Source organism: Mastigoproctus giganteus, chromosome 12 (genome assembly GCF_048544385.1).
Source record: "Mastigoproctus giganteus isolate SK-2022 chromosome 12, ASM4854438v1, whole genome shotgun sequence".
Taxonomy (NCBI): Eukaryota; Metazoa; Arthropoda; class Arachnida; order Uropygi; family Thelyphonidae; genus Mastigoproctus; species Mastigoproctus giganteus.
Genome location: NC_143586.1, coordinates 94,291,931 through 94,311,633, shown reverse-complemented (window position 1 = coordinate 94,311,633; position 19,703 = coordinate 94,291,931). Strand labels below are relative to the sequence as shown.

Below are 19,703 nucleotides of genomic sequence, written 5' to 3'. Positions count from 1 at the left end.
AAAGCCCCGGGGGAAGATGAAGTTACTGTAGAGTTGTTAAAATTGAGGAAGAGACATAACACAAAAACTGGCAAGGCTCTTCACAAAGTGCATTAGAAAAGGTGTGATGCCTAAGCAGTGGAATAATGCAATCATAGTTTTGCTGCATAAGAAAGGAGATAAATCAGAAATTGGAAATTATAGACCAATTAGCTTGTTATCCCATATCTACAAGTTGTTCACAAGGGTCATTACTAACAGATTAGAAAGAATACTTGATGAGAATCAACCGAAAGAGCAAGCTGGCTTTAGGACAGGATTCTCAACTATGGATCACCTTCACGTAATATCACAGCTAATGGAGAAAGGAAATGAATATAAAACACCATTATGCCTGGCATTTGTGGATTATGAAAAGGCATTTGACTCCATACAGCATAAGGCAATGTTTCGGGCACTGGAAAGACAAGGCATAGATACTCCATATATTATGATTTTGAAGAAAATATATGAGAGTGCTACATCCTTTATTAGACTAGACAAAGACAGTAGCAAATTTAAAATCGAGAAAGGAGTTCGACAAGGAGACACAATATCTCCGAAGCTGTTTACTGCTGCCCTTGAGGAAGCTTTCAGAAGATTAGACTGGTCGCAGAAAGGAGTCAATGTGAATGGAGAGTACCTAAACCATTTACGATTTGCAGATGACATTGTGGTCATAAGCCACGATCCCAAAGAATTAGAGGAAAATCTTAATCAGTTATGCACAGTTAGTAAGGATTTTGGACTAAAGATGAATATGGCTAAAACAAAAGTAATGATGAACAAGTATGACACGGAAAGGGAAATAATGATTGAAGGAGCAGTAATTGAAAAGGTGGAGTCATATACTTATCTGGGACAAGTTATTAGCTGTAATAATGATAAATGGCTGGAAGTCAAGAGAAGAATAAATTTTGGATGGATAGCATTCAGGAAATATAGTCACATACTGAAGAGCAATATCCCAGTTTTTCTGAAATGTAAAATAATGAATCAATGTATACTCCCCACCATGACTTATGGAAGTGAAACTTGGGCACTCACCAAAAGAATGGAAGAGAAGCTGAGAACTACACAGCAAAGAATGGAACGAATCATATTGGGAATCAGACTGTTAGATAAGAAGAGAAACACATGGATTAGGCAGCAAACTCAAGTAAAGGACATTCTTATCAAAACTAAAGAACTAAAATGGTCTTGGGCAGGACACATAGCTCGATGACATGATGACAGATGGACTAAGAAAATAACAATGGTACCCAAGAGGAGCTAGAAGAAAACCTGGAAGACAAAGGCGGAGATGGATAGATGAAATTCATGAGTTTTCGAGTAGTAAATGGATGGCCAGTGCTCAAAACAGAAGGAACTGGAGAGTTGCTGGAGAGGCCTTCATCCTGCAGTGGATTGAAAATGGCTGATGATGATGATGTGCTTTATTTTTAAAAATTAGTAAGAGTTTTTATGAGATTTTTGTTATTTTAATGCATTTTTTTTTATTGTTTAATATGTTTATAGTTGGTTATATAACTTTTATAATTATGGTTTAAATTTTTATCAAGTGCATTAGGAAGGAAACTGTATAATGTCCAGTTAATAAATATATAAAAGAAATAAACTGAAACATATGTATTTCAGTATAATGCAATTTGAAAACATTTTTACCAATTCTTCAGGTAATGATTACTTATGAAATTTATGAGAATTTTTTGTACTCCATATTCTTCAAAAACGTAGGAGGAATATCTCATATTTTTATGTCCAACAGCGTTTAATCTGCTTAGTAAATGCAATGCTCACAATAGAACAAGATTTGTGTTACCACAAATGCATTGATATTATGCCACTCTTAAACAAACAGCATTACTGAAAATCTATCTATTTACTAGGCAAGCCACTGAACTGATAGCCTGTTTCAGAACTAACAGGTTTCTCATTAGAGAGAAAGTAGTTTTTGGTTACAGTTCTCTAAATAAATAAACGTGTTTGGCGTGATTTGCCATATGGTGTGTGAACTTAGAACTTCATATATCTCAGGCTTTATTCAAACTCTCTTCAAGACACATATTCAGGTGAAAATACCCATATTTATCTTACTTTCCAGTGTCAGATTAGCCAGTATTAATCAGTTATTACTGTGATATGTTTCCCTGTGGAAATAATCAAGTAACATAATTTAATTATGATACTTGATGTGAAATATCCCATTTGCCTACTATCAAATTTTGAGGCTCTGTGTCCAGTAGATCAATGTCAAGTGAGCACAGCTTAATAATTATAACCAAGGTTATAATTTATAACCTTGCATTTATAAATAAAACCAATATTTTAATTGGCGCCTCCGTAGCCAGGTGGGAAGGAACAGCAGTGCGTAGCACACGCTTCTTGATTAGACCGGGGTTCGAGCCCGTCACCACCAAATATGGAGGATGCCGAAAGGTCAGGGAATGACCACCGCATATCCCGGAGCAATATGGCCTTAGTTGCTAATGCTCCTAAAAACAAAATAACAAACAAACAATATTTTAATTTTGCTTCTATATGTAGGGTGTAGCACCTGACCTACTACTAAAACCCAGATGGGCAACATCCAGTTGTGTCTGATGATGCATATTAGTACATTGCCACTGTGAAATTTATACAAGGTATTCACTTGACTTTCACATCATATCGACATTGTGAAAAATGTAATTAGCAATGTAAGCCATATCATGTGTGATTGCTTATGAGAAAGGATATCATACTGAAGTTTCATCCTTTCATCAGCAAATGTGTTGCTGCTTCAAGAAACTCCAGCAATATTAAAAAAACACCTCAAAAGTAAGTTATAACAGAGATTGCCAAAGCTTACCTGTGGGAAGCTACTACCACAGAATTTCCAGCACAATTGCCACCTGGAAAAAGGCAGGAAGGCTATACCATCACATCTCTCAGATGAATGCCAAAACATCTTACAAGAGAAATAACTAAAGTATAAAAGGATAAAGGGAGTACAAGCAATGACTTTGGCAGGGGGCATCCATCCCTCTAAGTCCCAAAATGTCATAATTCTGTTATGAACTGCTGATTGCCAGTCAAGCATGCATTTCCTGATGGCCACTTCTCAAAGACCAAATTAAAGACAAATAATTCTATTGACAAACTTAAGAAAATGAAATTGCATACGGCTAATTTTTGATGTTGGCCAATGCCATATCAACTAGCTTAACCTAATACTCAAACATGCAAAAAAATTTTCGAGTTGTCTCTCATTAAGTTTGTGTTAGATTGGTTTAGTTCTTTATTAATTTTCCTCTTTTTGCATTTAGTTTAGGTTAGCCAATTTGGCACCGACTGACATCAAAAATTTGCATTATGTAATTTTATTTTCTTAAGTTTCTCAAAGAAGGCTTTGACCATATTTAAGTTCATGTTTTCTCTTTAGCTTGAATTTTGATGGTGTGTATAGGACATCAGTGAATGCTTGGCTGGTTTTCTGCATTTCACCATAGAAATATGATTTTTTAGGACCTAAAGCGATGGATGCTTCCACGATCCCTTTCTCCTTTTATTCTTTGATTTCTCTTGTAAGGGTGTGTTGGAATTCACCTGAGAAATGAGATGGTATAGTCTATTGTTGTTTTCAATATTTATTAATGATATTGATGAAGGTATATCAGGCTAAATGTCTAATGATAGTAATCAGGGTGAGCTACTGCAACAAGAGCTAAGAAAATTGGATCAGAGGACTGAGAAATGTCAGTTGAAGTTTAACTGATATCCATATGATCATTAGATATTTTGTTCCCTTTGCTGAGGGCACTAACTTTTTAAGTAGATCTATCGGTGTTGCTTGAGGAAGTCTGTGGTCTATGATCAGTAGATTGCTTAGCTGGGTGCTGATTCCGTGTTTTCACTCCACAAAAATCTCCTCCTGAAGCCAATGTGGAGTGACTATCAGCAGGATTGCATGCGCAGTGAAGGCAGCTTGCAATCACATAAGCTATCCAGCTTAATAGATTGGGCATATTTTTTTATAGAATCGGATAAGCTCAGTTCAATTCACTGCTGAGTAGATCTTAAGATCTACTCAGCAGTGAATTGAACTCACTCAGTTCAATTATCTCACTCAGTTCAATTCACTGCTGAGTAGATCTTACGATCTACTCAGCAGTGAATTGAACTGAGTGAGATAATCGAAAGGTGTGACGAAGTTAATGACTTGGGGATTCTCTTCTCCAGCAGTGCTACATTTGCTGCCCATGTCCTTAAATTCGCGAACAAAGCATTCAAAACATGGGATTCATCAAAGGGAACACTTACAAGTTCAAAAACTACACATATGCAGTTATCCTTTATAAAACTATTGTTCTGCCAATCCTCGAATTCAGTTCACCCATCTGGCATCCTCACACAAAGATTTTAACTAACAAAATTGAAGCATCCAAAAAAATTTTGTCCATTACCTTATGTACTGTAATCCTCTATTCTATCACTCATTGTATTATGAATCGCTGTGTGATTACTTTCATCTGAGGCCTCTGTGCACTAGAAGAGTTAGTGTTGACATCACCCTCTTAGCCAAAGTATTCCCTGGAACTTATGAAGCATCTGATATCCTTAGTAAAATCAACTTCAATTTTCCTTGAAGACAGTTCAGTGTTGGCATTCGAAGTGAGCGGACGCGCTTAGTCAGGGCTCCTCAGTTAAGTGGTTTACTTTTGGATAGTGCTTTTAAATATTTGATTTTTTTAGATATTGTTGGATTATTTTGTTATAGGTTTTCCTGTAACAGTTTGATTTTAATAATATTATACATATAATTTTTTAAAGTTAACTTTCATTGATATTTATTTAATTTTATAATGGTAGTTGCGAGATCTGCCTTAAACACGTCACAGGGTATCGTGACTCACACGGAAATAACCGATGGCGATTTACATGTGAGTAATGATTTAATCCGTTGTGGAACCTGTGGAATGTATTCCAAGGTCGACACGGTGACTAATCCTACCTCACCTGGGGATTCTTTTCTTTGTGATCGATGTAAGGAGTGTACCGATCTTAAATTACAATTTGGTGCACTAATGGAACAATTTGAGTCCCTGAAAAAACGGGTGCTTGCTCTTGAGAATAATGCATCTGGGAGCTCGTCAGGGACTCAAGACTCCAGCAATCTACCAAGTGATGCACACCCGATTCGAGCCTGAAAACAGAAAAACCAAGTGCAAACTACTCTGGTTAAAAAGGTCATTGTTTTATTATGTGACTCCATTGTCAGGGAAACGGGGAATATTTTTTGTGATGCGGGAGTAGAGCTGGGTTATGTCAGCCTGGAGCAACTATTGATATGCAAGGCACTGCATATGGATATCAGTAATCCCAGAGTAACTTATCAACTGTGTCGTACTACACTCAGGGTAGTAGAAAATGAAAAAGACCAGCTTGGAGAATTTCATATCTGAATATATAAATTGCACAGTCAGATATGAAATTCTCTGAGCAGTGCAGACACATTGCCAGGGCAGCTTGTGTGGTTTTGTCAATGATATTCAGAAACTTTGCTAGCAGGGATAAGGAAGTGATTATCCCTTTGTACAAGGCCATGGCTAGGCACTATCTTGAGTATTGTACACAGGTCTAGAGGCCTCAGTTTAGGACGGATGTAGATCTGCTGGAATGGGTGACGAGAAGGGAAACCAGATTGGTGAAGGAAACAAAAGGATGCTCTTACCTAGAAAGGCATTGCAGAAATTGCAGTGTCTGGAGATTAGGCACCTGCAGGGTGATCTGATTGAGATGTTTAAGGCCTTGAATGGATCGAGTAAGCTGATATTAGCATTAGCATTAGTAAAGGCACATCATACAAGAAAGCAAGCTTATATAGAATCAGCCAAAAAAAAAAAATCTTCTAATTTCGCTCATCCACTTGCTCCAAATATTTGTCTAGTTCTGCCTTGAATCTGTTTCAGCTATCAACTACAGCGAGAGTTGGAAATTGGTTCCAGCAATCAACCACACGCTGGCTAAAGGCAAATTTCCACACATCTATCCTACAACTGTCTTTCCTCAATTTGAATTTATACCCTCTTAGGCAACTATTCTGAGCAAGAGGAAGAATCCCATCAGCATTGAGCTTGCTCAAACCATTCAAGGTTTTATACACCTCAATCAGATCACCTCACAGGTTCCTAGTCTCCAGACACTGTAATCTGCAAAACTTAAGCCTTTCTTCGTAAGAGCAACCCTTTGTTCCATTCGCTAATCTTGTTGCCCTTCTCTGCACTCGCTCCAGCAGTGCAGAGAAGGGCTTCTCTGCATCCTTTCTAAAATGAGGCCTCCAGACCTGTATACAGTACTCAGGTGTGGCCTGACAATTGCCTTATACAAGGGGATAATTACCTCCTTATCCCTGCTAGAAAAATTCATGTATATCATTGACAGGACACCATGAGCTACTCTTGCAGACCGTCGGCACTGCTCAGAAAACTTCTTGCACTCGGCACTGCTCAGAAAACTCTGCTTGCACAATTACCCCCAGGTACTTTTCATTCTCTACCATTGTCAGCGTAGTCCCACACAGTTGATACGTTACTCTGGGGTTACTGCTTCCCACAGGCAGTACTTTACATTTGTCAATGTTAAACCTCATTTGTCCCCTCTCAGCCCATCTGCTCAACTATTCTAGATCCTGTTAGAGCAGCATACTGTCATCAGTGTCATTAACAACTCTGCCAACCTTCGTATCATCTGCAAACTTGGGCATTAAGCCAGATGTTTTTTTTTTTTTTTTTTTTTTTTTTTTATGGAAACCCCAAACACGAGAGGTATTAGAACCTATAATACTTAATACCGCGCTTGGGTTGGAAGTTGAGAAGACAAAAGTAGACTGTCATTTTCAGGAAATACGTATCTGTAGACTGTAATTTTCTGGACATACATATGAAGGAATTTTGTTCCAAAAAACAGCAGTTGAAATGAATAAACGAGGTAGATGAAAAGTTGGTTCTGTGAGTTTGAAGTTGGACAGTAAATGGATGTTGGTTGGTGGCAGTATGTGTTCAGACTGTTTTGAAAGAGAGAGCAGGAATTACGGACGCCAATTCAGAAGAACAGTGCCCATGGAAGTATCTGTAGAAATTTGAAGAGTTGGCGGTTAATTGATTTCTCCATTACTTTAGAAAGAGTAGAATTAATTTCAATGGGACGATAATAGGATAGGAGGGATTTGTCACCCTTTTCAGGAACTGGCTGGATTTGAGCAAATTTCCAAGCAGAAGGAAAAAACACCTTTGGAATAAGAAAGTGAAAAAAGGAGGAAAAGAACAGGAGTAAGTTCAGGATCACAGATTTTGAAAACATGTGCTCCTGATGATATACCATCATCAATATCATTAATAAATACAGAAAACAACAATGGGTCCAACACTGAACCCTGAGGGACTCCACTAATAATGTTAGTCCACAAAGAGCAGTGTCCATTGATTAACACTCTCTGTCTTCTCCCATTCAACCATCCCTTTATCCATAGCAGCAATTTACCTCCAATGCCACACTACTCCAATTTGTGCAGCAGTCTTTCAAGTGCAACAGTATCAAAAGTCTTTCTAAGATCCAAATATATGATATCAAAGTTATTCCCTGCATCCAGTTCCTTTGAAACCACATCATAGTATCCAATCAAATTGGTCAAACGAGACTTTCCCTTAACAAAACCATGCTGTGTCCGAGCTATAACTGAAGTCTTGTCTAGATGATCCTGCAGTGCTTCTTTAACCAGTGCCTCCATTAATTTCCCTGGAACAGAAGTTAAACTAACAGGTCTATAATTACTTGTGTTGACCTTTGATCCTCTTTTGTGAATTGGGGTCAGATTTGCACATCTCCAGTCCTTGGGTACCTCCCCGAGTCCAAGGAAGCTCTCATAATTATGGATAAGGATTTGCTTACTTCCTTTGCTGCCTCCTTGAATATAACTTGATAGATTCTATCCACCCCAGGTGCCTTTCTTATGTTTATCTTCAACAGTTTCTCCTCCACTCTCCTCTCAGTTATTACAAAATCATCTAGCTCACTGCCAGAGTTTTATTCACCTCTGACATTCCCCTCCTGGAATAACTCCTCATGTGTGAATGTAGATGCAAAATACTCGTTTAGTTTGTTAGCCACCTGAGCAGGATCCTCAACTGTTGAACCATCGATATCCAGTGGACCAATCTGATTCATCCCGTTCCTTCTAGAGTTTACATAGGTAAAGAACTCATTGCTGTTTTTCTTTGCATCCTTTGCCAAAGATTTCTCTTAATCTGCCTTTGCCTGCCTAATCCCTTTGTAACTTCATTACAGACCAGCTTATATCTATCACAGGCTTCCATGTTACCCATTAATTTATATGTATCCCATACATTTTTCTTCTCTGCCACAGTCTCATTAGCTCATCTAACATCAATTTAGGCCTAAACCTTGAACAATATTTCTTTGATATGAAAAGCCTAGTAGCTTCCAAGATTAATTCTTTGAATGCTCCCAATTTTGAATTTGCTGTTGGTAATGTCATCAGTTGGTCCCAACGTATAGAATTAAATGTTGTCTCAGACCTCTGTAGTCGCCTTTATGAAATCAAAAACCCTTCCCTTTACCCCTGATGTTCGTTACCTCTTTGAATAAATCCCACTTCAGCATAGTGAGATCACTGTCACCTAGTGGTTCTTTATCTGAAGATTCTTATAATGCATGAAGAATCACTACTGATAATCAGATCAAGAGTATTACTCCTTCTAGTTGCCTCCCGAACATGCTGATGTAGAAAACAATCATCCAATAAATCCACAAAAGCCTTGCTAGTGTGTGAATGACCAACCCCAAATTCCAGTCAATATCTGGGAAATTAAAATCCCCCATTATAAGATAATCAGATTTACTGGTTTATTATATTCATCAGAGTCTATGCCTATATCACACTCCTATACTCAATTTTACTTTCCGAGCACTTATGTCACACTAAACTGACTCAACACTGCACTGTCCACTGGGTGCACTTCCTTAGATTTTATATTTCTTAACTAATAGCATAATCCCTCCTCCCTTCCTATCCTATCTATCCTTTCTTACACATTGTTCTCCCCAAATTCTAATTCTGCATTCTTTATATTTGTGTGACACCATGTCTCTGATATCCCAACAATATCTGCCTTTTATGTTTTGACCAACACCTCAAATTCATCAAATTTATTTACCAAACTCCTAGCTTTGATGTACACACAAGTATTAGCATTAGCATTAGCATTAGCAGAGGCATATGATGCAAGAAAGCAAGCTTATTCAGCATCAGCCAAAAAAAAAAAAAAAAAAAAACACACCACTCCCATTTCACCCCTCCGTTCGTTCGAAATACCTGTCCAGTTGAGCTTTAAATTTGTTTAGGCTATCAACTTCAACAACAAGTGATGGAAGTCGGTTCCACCAACCAACCACCCGCTGGCCAAAGGCAAATTTCCGCACATCTATCCGACATCCGTCCTTCCTCAATTTGAATTTATGCCCTCTGAGGTGATTATTCTGAGAAAGATGAAGAATCCCATTGGCATTGAGCATGCTCAAACCATTCAAAGCCTTATACACCTCTATCAGATCACCTCGCCGGTGCCTAGTCTCCAGACTCTGTAATTTGCAAAACTTAAGCCTTTCTTCGTAAGAGCAACCCTTTGTTCCATTTACTAATCTTGTTGCCCTTCTCTGTACCCGTTCCAGCAGCTCTACATCCTTCTTGAAATGAGGCCTCCAGACCTGTATACAGTACTCAAGATGTGGCCTTACCATTGCCTTATACAAGGGAATAATCACCTCCTTATCCCTGCTAGAAAAATTCCTGTATATCATTGACAAGACACCATGCGCTACTCTTGCAGCTCGTCTGCACTGCTCAGAGAACTTCATATCTGCCTGCACAATTACCCCCAGGTCCTTTTCATTCTCCACCACTGTCAGTGTAGTACCGCAGAGTTGATACGTTGCTCTGGGGTTACTGTTTCCCATATGCAGCACTTTACATTTGTCGATGTTAAACCTCATTTGCCACCTCTCAGCCCATCTGTTCAACCTTTCCAGATCCTGTTGCAGCAGCATAGCGTCAGTATTGTCCTTAACGACCCTGCCAACCTTTGTATCATCTGCAAACTTGGACATTAAACTTGATATCCCATCATCAATATCATTCATAAACACCGAAAACAACAACGGACCCAACACTGAACCTTGAGGAACTCCACTAATAACATTAGTCCACGTTGAGCAGTGTCCATTGATTACCACTCTCTGTCTTCTGCCACTCAACCATCCCCTTATCCATAGCAGCAATTTGCCTCCAATGCCACACTGCTCCAATTTGTGCAGCAGTCTTCCATGTGCAACAGTATCAAAAGCCTTTCTAAGATCCAAATATATAATATCAAAGTTATTCCCTGCATCCAGTTCTTTTGTGACTACATCATAGTATCCAATCAAATTGGTCAGGCAAGACCTGCCCTTAACAAAACCATGCTGCGTCTGAGCTATAACTGAATTCTTGTCTAGATGATCCTGCAGTGCTTCTTTAACCAGTGCCTCCATTAATTTACCTGGAACAGAAGTTAAACTAACAGGTCTATAATTACTTGTGTCAGCCTTTGATCCTCCTTTGTGAATTGGGGTTACATTTGCACATCTCCAGTCTATGGGCACCTCCCCTGAGTCCAAAGAAGCTCTCATAATTATGGCTAGGGGTTTGCATACTTCCTTTGCTGCCTCCTTTAATATAACTGGATAGATCCCATCCACCCCAGGTGCCTTTTTTATGTTTATCCTCAACAATCTCTCCTCCACTTTCCTCTCAGTTATTACAAAATCATCCAGCTCACTGCCAATGTTTACTTTACCTACATCATTCTCCTTCCTGAATAACTCCTCATGCGTGAATGTAGATGCAAAATACTCGTTTAGATTGTTAGCCACCTGAGCAGGATCCTCAACTGTTGAACCATCAATATCCAGTGGACCAATCTGATTCATCCCTTTCCTTTTCGAGTTCAAGTATGTAAAAAACTCTTTTCTGTTTTTCTTTGCATCCTTTGCCAAGGATTTTTCATAGTCTGCCTTTGCCTGCCTAATCTCCTTTGTGACTTGGTTACAGACCAACTTATATCTATCATAGGCTTCCATGTCACCCATTAATTTGTAAGTATCCCATGCATTTTTCTTCTCTGCCACATGTCTCATTAGTTCATCTGACAACCATTTAGGCCTAAACCTCGAACAATATTTCTTAGTTGGTATGTAAAGCCTGGTAGCCTCCAAGATTAGTTCCTTGAATGCTTCCCATTTTGAGTTTGCTGTTGGTAACATCATCAGTTGGTCCCACTGTATAGAATTTAAATACTGTCTCAGACCATCGTAGTCGCCTTTACGAAAACAAAAACCCTTCCCTTTACCTCTGATGGTAGTTACCTCCTTGAGTAAATCCCACTTCAACACACTGTGATCACTGCCACCTAGTGGTTCATTTATCTGCAGGTTCTTAATGCATGAAGAATCACTACTGATAATCAGATCAAGAGTATTGCTCCCTCTTGTTGCCTCACGAACATGCTGATGTAGAAAACAATCATCCAATAAATCCACAAAAGCCTTGCTAGTGTGCGAGTGACCAACCCACAAATTCCAGTCAATATCTGGGAAATTAAAGTCCCCCATTATAAGACTCTCAGATTTACTGGCCCACTCTATTTCCCTGTACAATATCTTATTATACTCATCAGAGTCATTAGGCCTATAGCACACTCCTACTCTCAATTTTGATTTCCCTATGCTTATGTCGCACCAAACTGACTCGACACTGCCCTGTCCATCGATGTCGACTGGCTTCACTTCCTTGGACTTTATGTGTTTCTTAATTAATAGCATAACCCCTCCTCCCCTCCTGTCCTGTCTATCCTTTCTATACACATTGTATTCCCCAAATTCCAGTTCCGCATTACTTATATCTGTGTGACACCACGTCTCTGATATCCCAACAATATCTGCCTTTGATGTTTTGAGCAATACCTCAAATTCATCAAATTTATTTACCAAACTCCTAGCATTGGTGTACACGCAGGTATACATGCACCTGTTTCTATTCTTAGCTACCCTAACACAACCCATGTGTTTACTTGTACCGCAATGACTACCAGCAGTCTCCGAAATATCCTGCATCTTGTTTTTCAGACTTCTGCTCATTTCAATAGAAGCAGTGCAAGAATCACTTCCACCTCTGCCAGTGGCTACTGTTAATCTATTAGTCCTTGTATCCCCCCCAACTAGCAGTTTTCCGACCCACCTAACACTGCCTCGACAGCATCAGCAAAAATTCTTGCACCCTTTCTATTTAAGTGTATCCCATCCCTGTAGAAGCAATCTCTCCTGTTAACAAGTACAGTCCAGGCTGAAAAAAATTCTACCCCTTGAGCCTTGCACAATCCCTCCAGGGCCGAATTGATCGACAAGGCTCTCATCATATACTCCCTCCTATCGTGTCTGGGCAGAATTGCAGACACTTTCAAGTTCAACCCTAATTCACGGCTTTTTTTCAACAGTGACCTGTACTTGCTAAGTAATTCCGCCGGTCTCCTACTCTTAATATCATTAGTGCCAACGTGTACAACTATAAAATGCATCTGTATACATGTATACATGCATCTGTATACATGCATCTGTTCTTCTTCTTAGCTACCTTAACACAGCACATGTGTTTGCTTGTTCTGTGATGACTCCCAGCAGTTTCAGAAATCACCGGCACCTTGTTTTCCAGGCTGCTACTCATTCCAATAGAAGCAGTGCGAGAATCATTTTCACCTCTGCCAGCAGCTACTGGTAATCTATTAGTCCTTGTATCCCCCCAAGTTACAGTTTTCCAACCCACCTAACACTGCCTCGATAGAATCAGCAAATATTGTTGCACCCTTTCTATTTAAGCGTATCCCATCCGTGCAGAAGCAGTCTCTGCTGTTAACAAGCACAGACCAGGCTGAGAAAAATTCTACTTCTCAATCCACAATACCACAATCTCTACAGGGCCAAATTGATCGACACGGCTCTCATCATATACTCCTATCGTGTCTGGGCAGAATTGCAGACACTTTCAAATTCAGCCCTAACTCAGGTCTTTTTTTCAAATTGAGTTGTAGTTGTTAAGTAATTTTGCCGGTCTCCTACTCTTAATATCATTAGTGCCAAAGTGTATAACAATATCACCCTTTTGTGCTCTTAAAAGAAATCTGCTCTTCAACATCATGAACCTTTGCCCCTAGCAGACATACCCTGGTCCTGTTCCACCTATCCTTTTTGTACAATATATTCCCCATTTCCCTGATAATACAGTCACCGACAACACAACAACTAGTTCCTGTGGGACCAGCGCATTCTGCCTTGGGGGTTGCCGCCGTGTTGTGTGATGTTCAAGTGCAAGCCCTGGCATTTATTTGGGCAGCTGAGAGCTTGATGGGCCCCCTCAGTTTAAATCCTTCGAGGGCATCAACCCTGTCCTTCAAGCTCTCATATAGGCCCATAACAACACTGAGTTGGTGTCTGATTTCTTCACACTCTTTACATTGTGCATACACAAAGACCTTTCCCTTGGCAATATCATGTCCTGTTCCTGATTGATCCACAAACATCAAACAAGCAGTACATTTCGAAAGGCTGTGATTCAGAGGACAACAGTCCCCCCCCCCCATCAGTTCTCCCCTGAGCCACAGCACTCCCATTAGCTTGAGCCTTTTGCTTTGCTGGTCTGGTCTTGAGTCATGATTTCAATTCAATTTCAAATAAATTGCAGTTATTAACACTATATATTTATATATATTTTCAGTATCAAGTATTATCTCCAAGTTTTAAACAGAAAACTGCAATACTGTTTAAATACAAATTACAGTACAAGTTGGCCTTGATTAACGCGATTAATTCGTCCCAAGAGCACCAAACGGAAACACGTTAATCGAATATAATAATGAATAGGAAAAATTATAATTGTTCCTTGACCTTCTGGAACGTCCATAAAGAATTTTAAAAATACCTTCTAAATAACTTTTTAACTGTATACAATATAAAAGATAATGAAAATAATTATGTGGAGTTAAATGTTTATTATATAAAACAGCGGTTCTCAAACTGTGTGCCACGGAATATTTTAAATTTTCGAGGGAAACACAGCGATACTCGACATCTGTCGGACACCGCACGAACTACTAGCTCGAGCTAGTTCACAGTTTCAACATTTCTTATTAACTTGTTTGGACCTAACTACTAAATGGAACTGTTAGGTATTTCTTTTGCTCTGGGTGCACAGTGAAAAAATTACTGAGACACTAAGGGCACCGTGAACCGAGAAAGTTTGGGAACCTCTGACATAAAATACACAATGAAGAAATGACTGTTGCGGAAATATTTGAACAGTGTTGACTTTCTCTTTTCATCAATCAATTTCTGATAGCTGACAACAATCTTCTCTGGGCCCTGGAAAAATAAATATCGCAGAGAACCTCAAACCTTTTGTTTGAGGTTCTCTTCGATACGAAAGATTTCATATAGTTCTTTTACCGTTATCTCCTTTGCAGTAACATTTTCATCTGGCTCTTTTAAAATTTTGAATTTTTAAATGCAAGTCTGCATTGACTTTATTAGCGGGAGACAAACAAGCAACAAGTCTTCTTCCGATGATTTATGGAACACACCGAGGTGGGCAGCAGGCAAATGTTGTTTATTGCCAGTCCGAAGCGTGGTAAGCTCAACGCGTGATTCAAATCTTTTTCAACTATTGCATAAAAAAAAAAAAGATCACATTAACTGGAAATTTGTAATTTGAAAAGTGGTATAATTTTTCAAATAGTGGTAACTGAAAAATGCATTAATTGAACTTGCATTATGCGAGGCCTGGCTGTATTTGTTATTTCTTCAGCCGAAGATAACGATTTTGTGATGTAGCACTTACGAAAACCACATTTTTTTTATAATTTGTATAATTGCTACATCCATTTTTTTTACTCACTTTATTGCAAAATCTTTACAGATATAAAATTTCTATATAAATTGTGTTCCCGGTGGTCCTTTTCCTAGAAAAGAGAGTCACAACCTTCACTGTCATGTATGTAGTGATGAGCATAATCCAGAGGTCATAATCAATATTTCATTTGAATGACAGTAACTACTAATAATTTGATTATTTCAATTATGGTAATCATTCAGTTATGCCCATCACTGGATGTATGTTAAATGTACTTTTTACTGTTACCAACCAGCCAGCTGGCAAGCAAGATCACTTTTTTAATTACAGCTTTTTTGTGAAATCATTTTTTATTATTTAAGGATAGTTTTTTATTTGAGGTTTATTCATTTTGTAATTTAAAGTTTATAACAGTTCATTTTATAAAAAACAAAATTTTATTTCAGGTTTATTACGAGATGCAAGACTTTGCAGATCCTCTTTCATATAAGTCAGAGAGATTGTGCAGATTGTATAATCATATGCGACATCCTAGCTTCACAGCAGTATCTCTGATTCTTTGGTTCTATCCAGTGATGCGTCTAGACAGGTTGCTGTTGTCTTTAGGGCTTACTCTTTATATGCTATTTGGTTTCAGAATTGATAAAGATGACCATCTCTATCATAAAAAACAACTTTTAAGGAAAGATAGAGAATTTAAATTAGCATATTGCTTTTCCACTTAACTGGTTTGCTGGAATAGCATGGAGCCAAAATCATTTGGTAAAAATTTATTTGTAGTATTTGTAAATAAATTTATAATTTTTTTTGTGCCTGTTAAACTATTATATGTACTTGTCAGAATTATTTTTGTATGGCAGAGCTATTTTTAACCAAGAAAAAAAAAAAACACCCTCTGTCTAAATTATGAAATTTACTTTGAGGATATTAATCCTTTGTGTGCTTTTATGATCATCAGAAACTTAGAAAACAATTCTCTAACACTCGTTCAATAACAGACATCAAGTTATTTTAAAAAAACTTTTCTGCACAACAAAACACTCAATTACTTCAACAGGAATACTTTAGCTAGACTATTACTTCCTGATCAATCCTCATCTCATATACATTTATCTACATTAATGTCCTTTGTTTTACTATTTGCAGACCTCATATTTTGGAACAGGCATGAAATTACTGTATGAAATGTAAATCATCATGTTGTTATTACTCTGTTAGCAACTAAACAATGAAAGCTGAATAATGACATTATATTTATACAACTTGTATAATGTTTTAATTTTTAATCTCTTAATAAGCAAGTAATAAATAATAACTTCTGATATTTTAATTATATTCTAATGTTTTGCAATCAATATGCAAATATTAATAGAGATTATCTTTGTTGCAAACATTATCAAGTAATCCTTATTTTCAGTGCATATTAATTTTTTTTTTTTTTTTTTTTTGTCATTGGTATATTAGGAAGGTCTAATGTTTAGGCATAAAACGAGTGATATAGAAATATCACTCTTTTTATGCATAATTATTCTTTTTACTGCATGTAGCTGTAAAACTGGTTGTTTATAATATCACTGCTTTCAGTGATATTAAATTAAATTTTCTGTTTATACTCTGGGACGACCAAATGACCAGAGGAGTTCCAGGATAGACAGAATACAAGAAACAGCACCGTATTTAGCAGTCATGGGCTTGAATCCCGGTCACTCAAGGCATGTACTTATGCACATGCGTGCCTGACCACTCATTGTTTGGTATTATAAAATAATACCAAACAATTTAATGCCCATTACAATGCAGAAAGTTAGAATATCTTTTTCAGCTGTCACAGTCAATGTATGACTTATAACCAGTTGGTATATCTTAATTTTGTATAGTAATCCCTGAGTTCTGAATACTGTGCATTCCTTGAAAGCAATTAATAAATTAGAAGCAATTTTCCTATGCATATAACAAAGATGTGTACTAAAAAATAAAATCTTTTTTATGGTAGTGTTTAAACATACATGTTGCACAGTAAAAATAAAGTATATTACACAGTATTGTGTTATGAAATGCAAAAGAAGATATGCATTCATTTTGAAATCTGGCAGTTGTCTGGGCCAAGGTATATTTTTGTATATTTTTAATATCTGTTCTGAAATTTCCTATTTCTAATTATGATATGCTCTTTTTTGTGATAAATATCAGGAAGACTTAGATTAATAATAAAATACCGTAATAGTAATAGTAATTTTTACAAAAAAAAAATAAATATTGACTTTTACTCAACTGTATTGTATTGTGTACACAATTTATGTAAATACATAAATACAGGCTGGCCTTGATTAACGCGATTAATTCGTCCAGCGAGCATATCGCGCAAAACGGAAACGCGTTAATCGAACATAATAATCAATAGGAAAAATCATAATTGGTTCTTGACCTTCTGGAATGTCCATAAAGAATTTTAAAATTACCTTTTAAATAGCTTTTTAACTGTATACAATGTAAAAGATAATGAAAATAATTATAGAATTAAATGTTTATTGAATAAAATAGCGGTTCCCAAACTGTGCACTGCGAAATATTTTAAATTTTCGAGGGAAACACAGCGATACTTGACATCTCTCGGACACTGCGTGAACTACTAGCTCAAGGTAGTTCACAGTTTCAACATTTCTTAGTTGTTTGGACCTAACTACTAAATGGAACTGTTAGGTATTTCTTTTGGTCTAGGTGCACCGTGAAAAAATTACTGAGACACTAAGAGCACCGTGAACTGAGAAAGTTTGGGAACCTCTGACATAAAATACATAATGAAGAAATAACTGTTGTGGAAATATTTGAACAGTATTGACTTTCTCTTTTCATCAATCGATTTCTGATAGCTGACAACAATCTTCTCTGGGCCCTGGAAAAATAAATATTGCAGAGAACCTCAAACCTTTTGTTTGAGGTTCTCTGTGAAACAAAGATTTCATCTAGTTGTTTTACCGTTATCTCCTTTGCGGTAACATTTTCATCTGGCTCTTTTAAAAATTTCAATTTTTAAATGAGTTTTTAAATGAATTTTTAAAAGAATTTGAATTTTTAAATGCAAGTCTGCATTGACTTTATCAGCGGGAGACAAACAAGTAACACGTCTTCTTTTGATAGTTGATGGAACACACCGAGGCGGGCAGCAGGCAAACGTTTGTTTATTGCCCGTCCGATGTGCAGTAAGATTAACGTCCAAATCTTTTTCAACTATCGCAAAAAAAAAGAAAGATAGTGTTAACTAGAAAGTTGCATTGTGTAAAGTGAAAAGTGGTATAATTTTTTTCAAATAGCAGTAACTGAAAAACACGTTAATCGAACTGGCATTATGCGAGGCCTTGCTGTACTGAAATTATTTCACTCATTCATTTTACTATCAAAGGATTGCATCTTATGAATTTGCTGAAGTGGAGCAAAGTTATCAATGATTTCGAATGGGCACAACTGAACAATGAATAGACCTTGGCACACCGAGGGTCCCGAGCTTGATGTCATCATTCTTCTTTTCCTTGGTGATTCCTTCTACTTCTCTCTCTCTCTCTCTCTCTCTCTCTCTCTCTCTCTCTCTCTCTCTCTCTCAGGGTGACACAGAATTTTTTTTTTGCCAAACAAATAAATCTCCAGGGTTTTATTTCCAAAGAAAACTGGACATAAGGATCTCTTAAAGGACTTGAAACCATATCCGTAAGAATGCAATATCCTAAATGAAGTGGCCATTATGCATGATGTCACACCTCTTCATATTCTAATGTCTGTTAACGACTTGTTCCTCTATATGTAGCCATGACTAAATTATCAGTTGCAGTTATGGATGGTTTTTGGCTTTGGGGTTGCCTAAAAACAAGGATGTACTCCAAAAATTTTCTTAGTTTATGAACATTTGAAAGCAACCATATGGCAAGAGGTGGCAATAATTCCAGTTGAAGTATCGACTCAACAGTTACACCGATGAGCCAAAACATGACCACCTACCTTGCATTAGCATTAGTAGAGGCATTTGATGCAAGAAAGCAAGCTTATGCAGCATCAGCCAAAAAAAAAAAAAAACCCACTTCACCTCCTCTGTTCGTTCAAAATACCTGTCCAGCTGAGCCTTAAACTTATTTAGGCTATCGACTTCCACGACAAGGGATGGAAGTCTGTTCCACCAACCAACCACCCGCTGGCTAAAGGCAAATTTCCTCGCGTCTATCCTACATCTGTCCTTCCTCAATTTGAATTTATGCCCTCAGGTGATTATTCTGAGCAAGAGGAAGAATCCCATCAGCATTTAGCATGCTCAAACCATTCAAAGCTTTATACACCTCTATCAGATCACCTCGCTGGTGCCTAGTCTCCAGACACTGTAATTTGCAAAACTTAAGCCTTCTTCGTAAGAGCACCCCTTTGTTCCATTCACTAATCTTGTTGCCCTTCTCTGTACTCTTTCCAGCATCTCTACATCCTTCTTGAAATGAGGCCTCCAGACCTGTATACAGTACTCTAGGTGTGCCTTGACCATTGCCTTATACAAGGGAATAATCACCTTATCCCTACTAGAAAAATTCCTATATATCATCGACAATACACCGTGAGCTACTCTTGCAGCCCATCTCCACTGCTCAGAAAACTTCATATCTGCCTGCACAACCACCCCCAGGTCCCTTTCATTCTCTACCACTGTCAGTGTAGTACC

At 37.7% G+C, this 19,703-nt stretch overlaps 1 protein-coding gene across 1 annotated transcript in view; it reads left to right on the top strand.

The window, feature by feature from the left end:
• LOC150077283 (nurim homolog) overlaps positions 1–15,735 on the top strand; it is a 95,903-nt gene extending 80,168 nt beyond the window's left edge. The window contains exon 4 of the mRNA XM_090385843.1: positions 15,457–15,735. Coding sequence (XP_090241969.1) covers positions 15,457–15,735 — 279 coding nt within the window. The remainder of the gene's footprint in view (positions 1–15,456) is intronic.
• Positions 15,736–19,703: the final 3,968 nt, after the last annotated feature.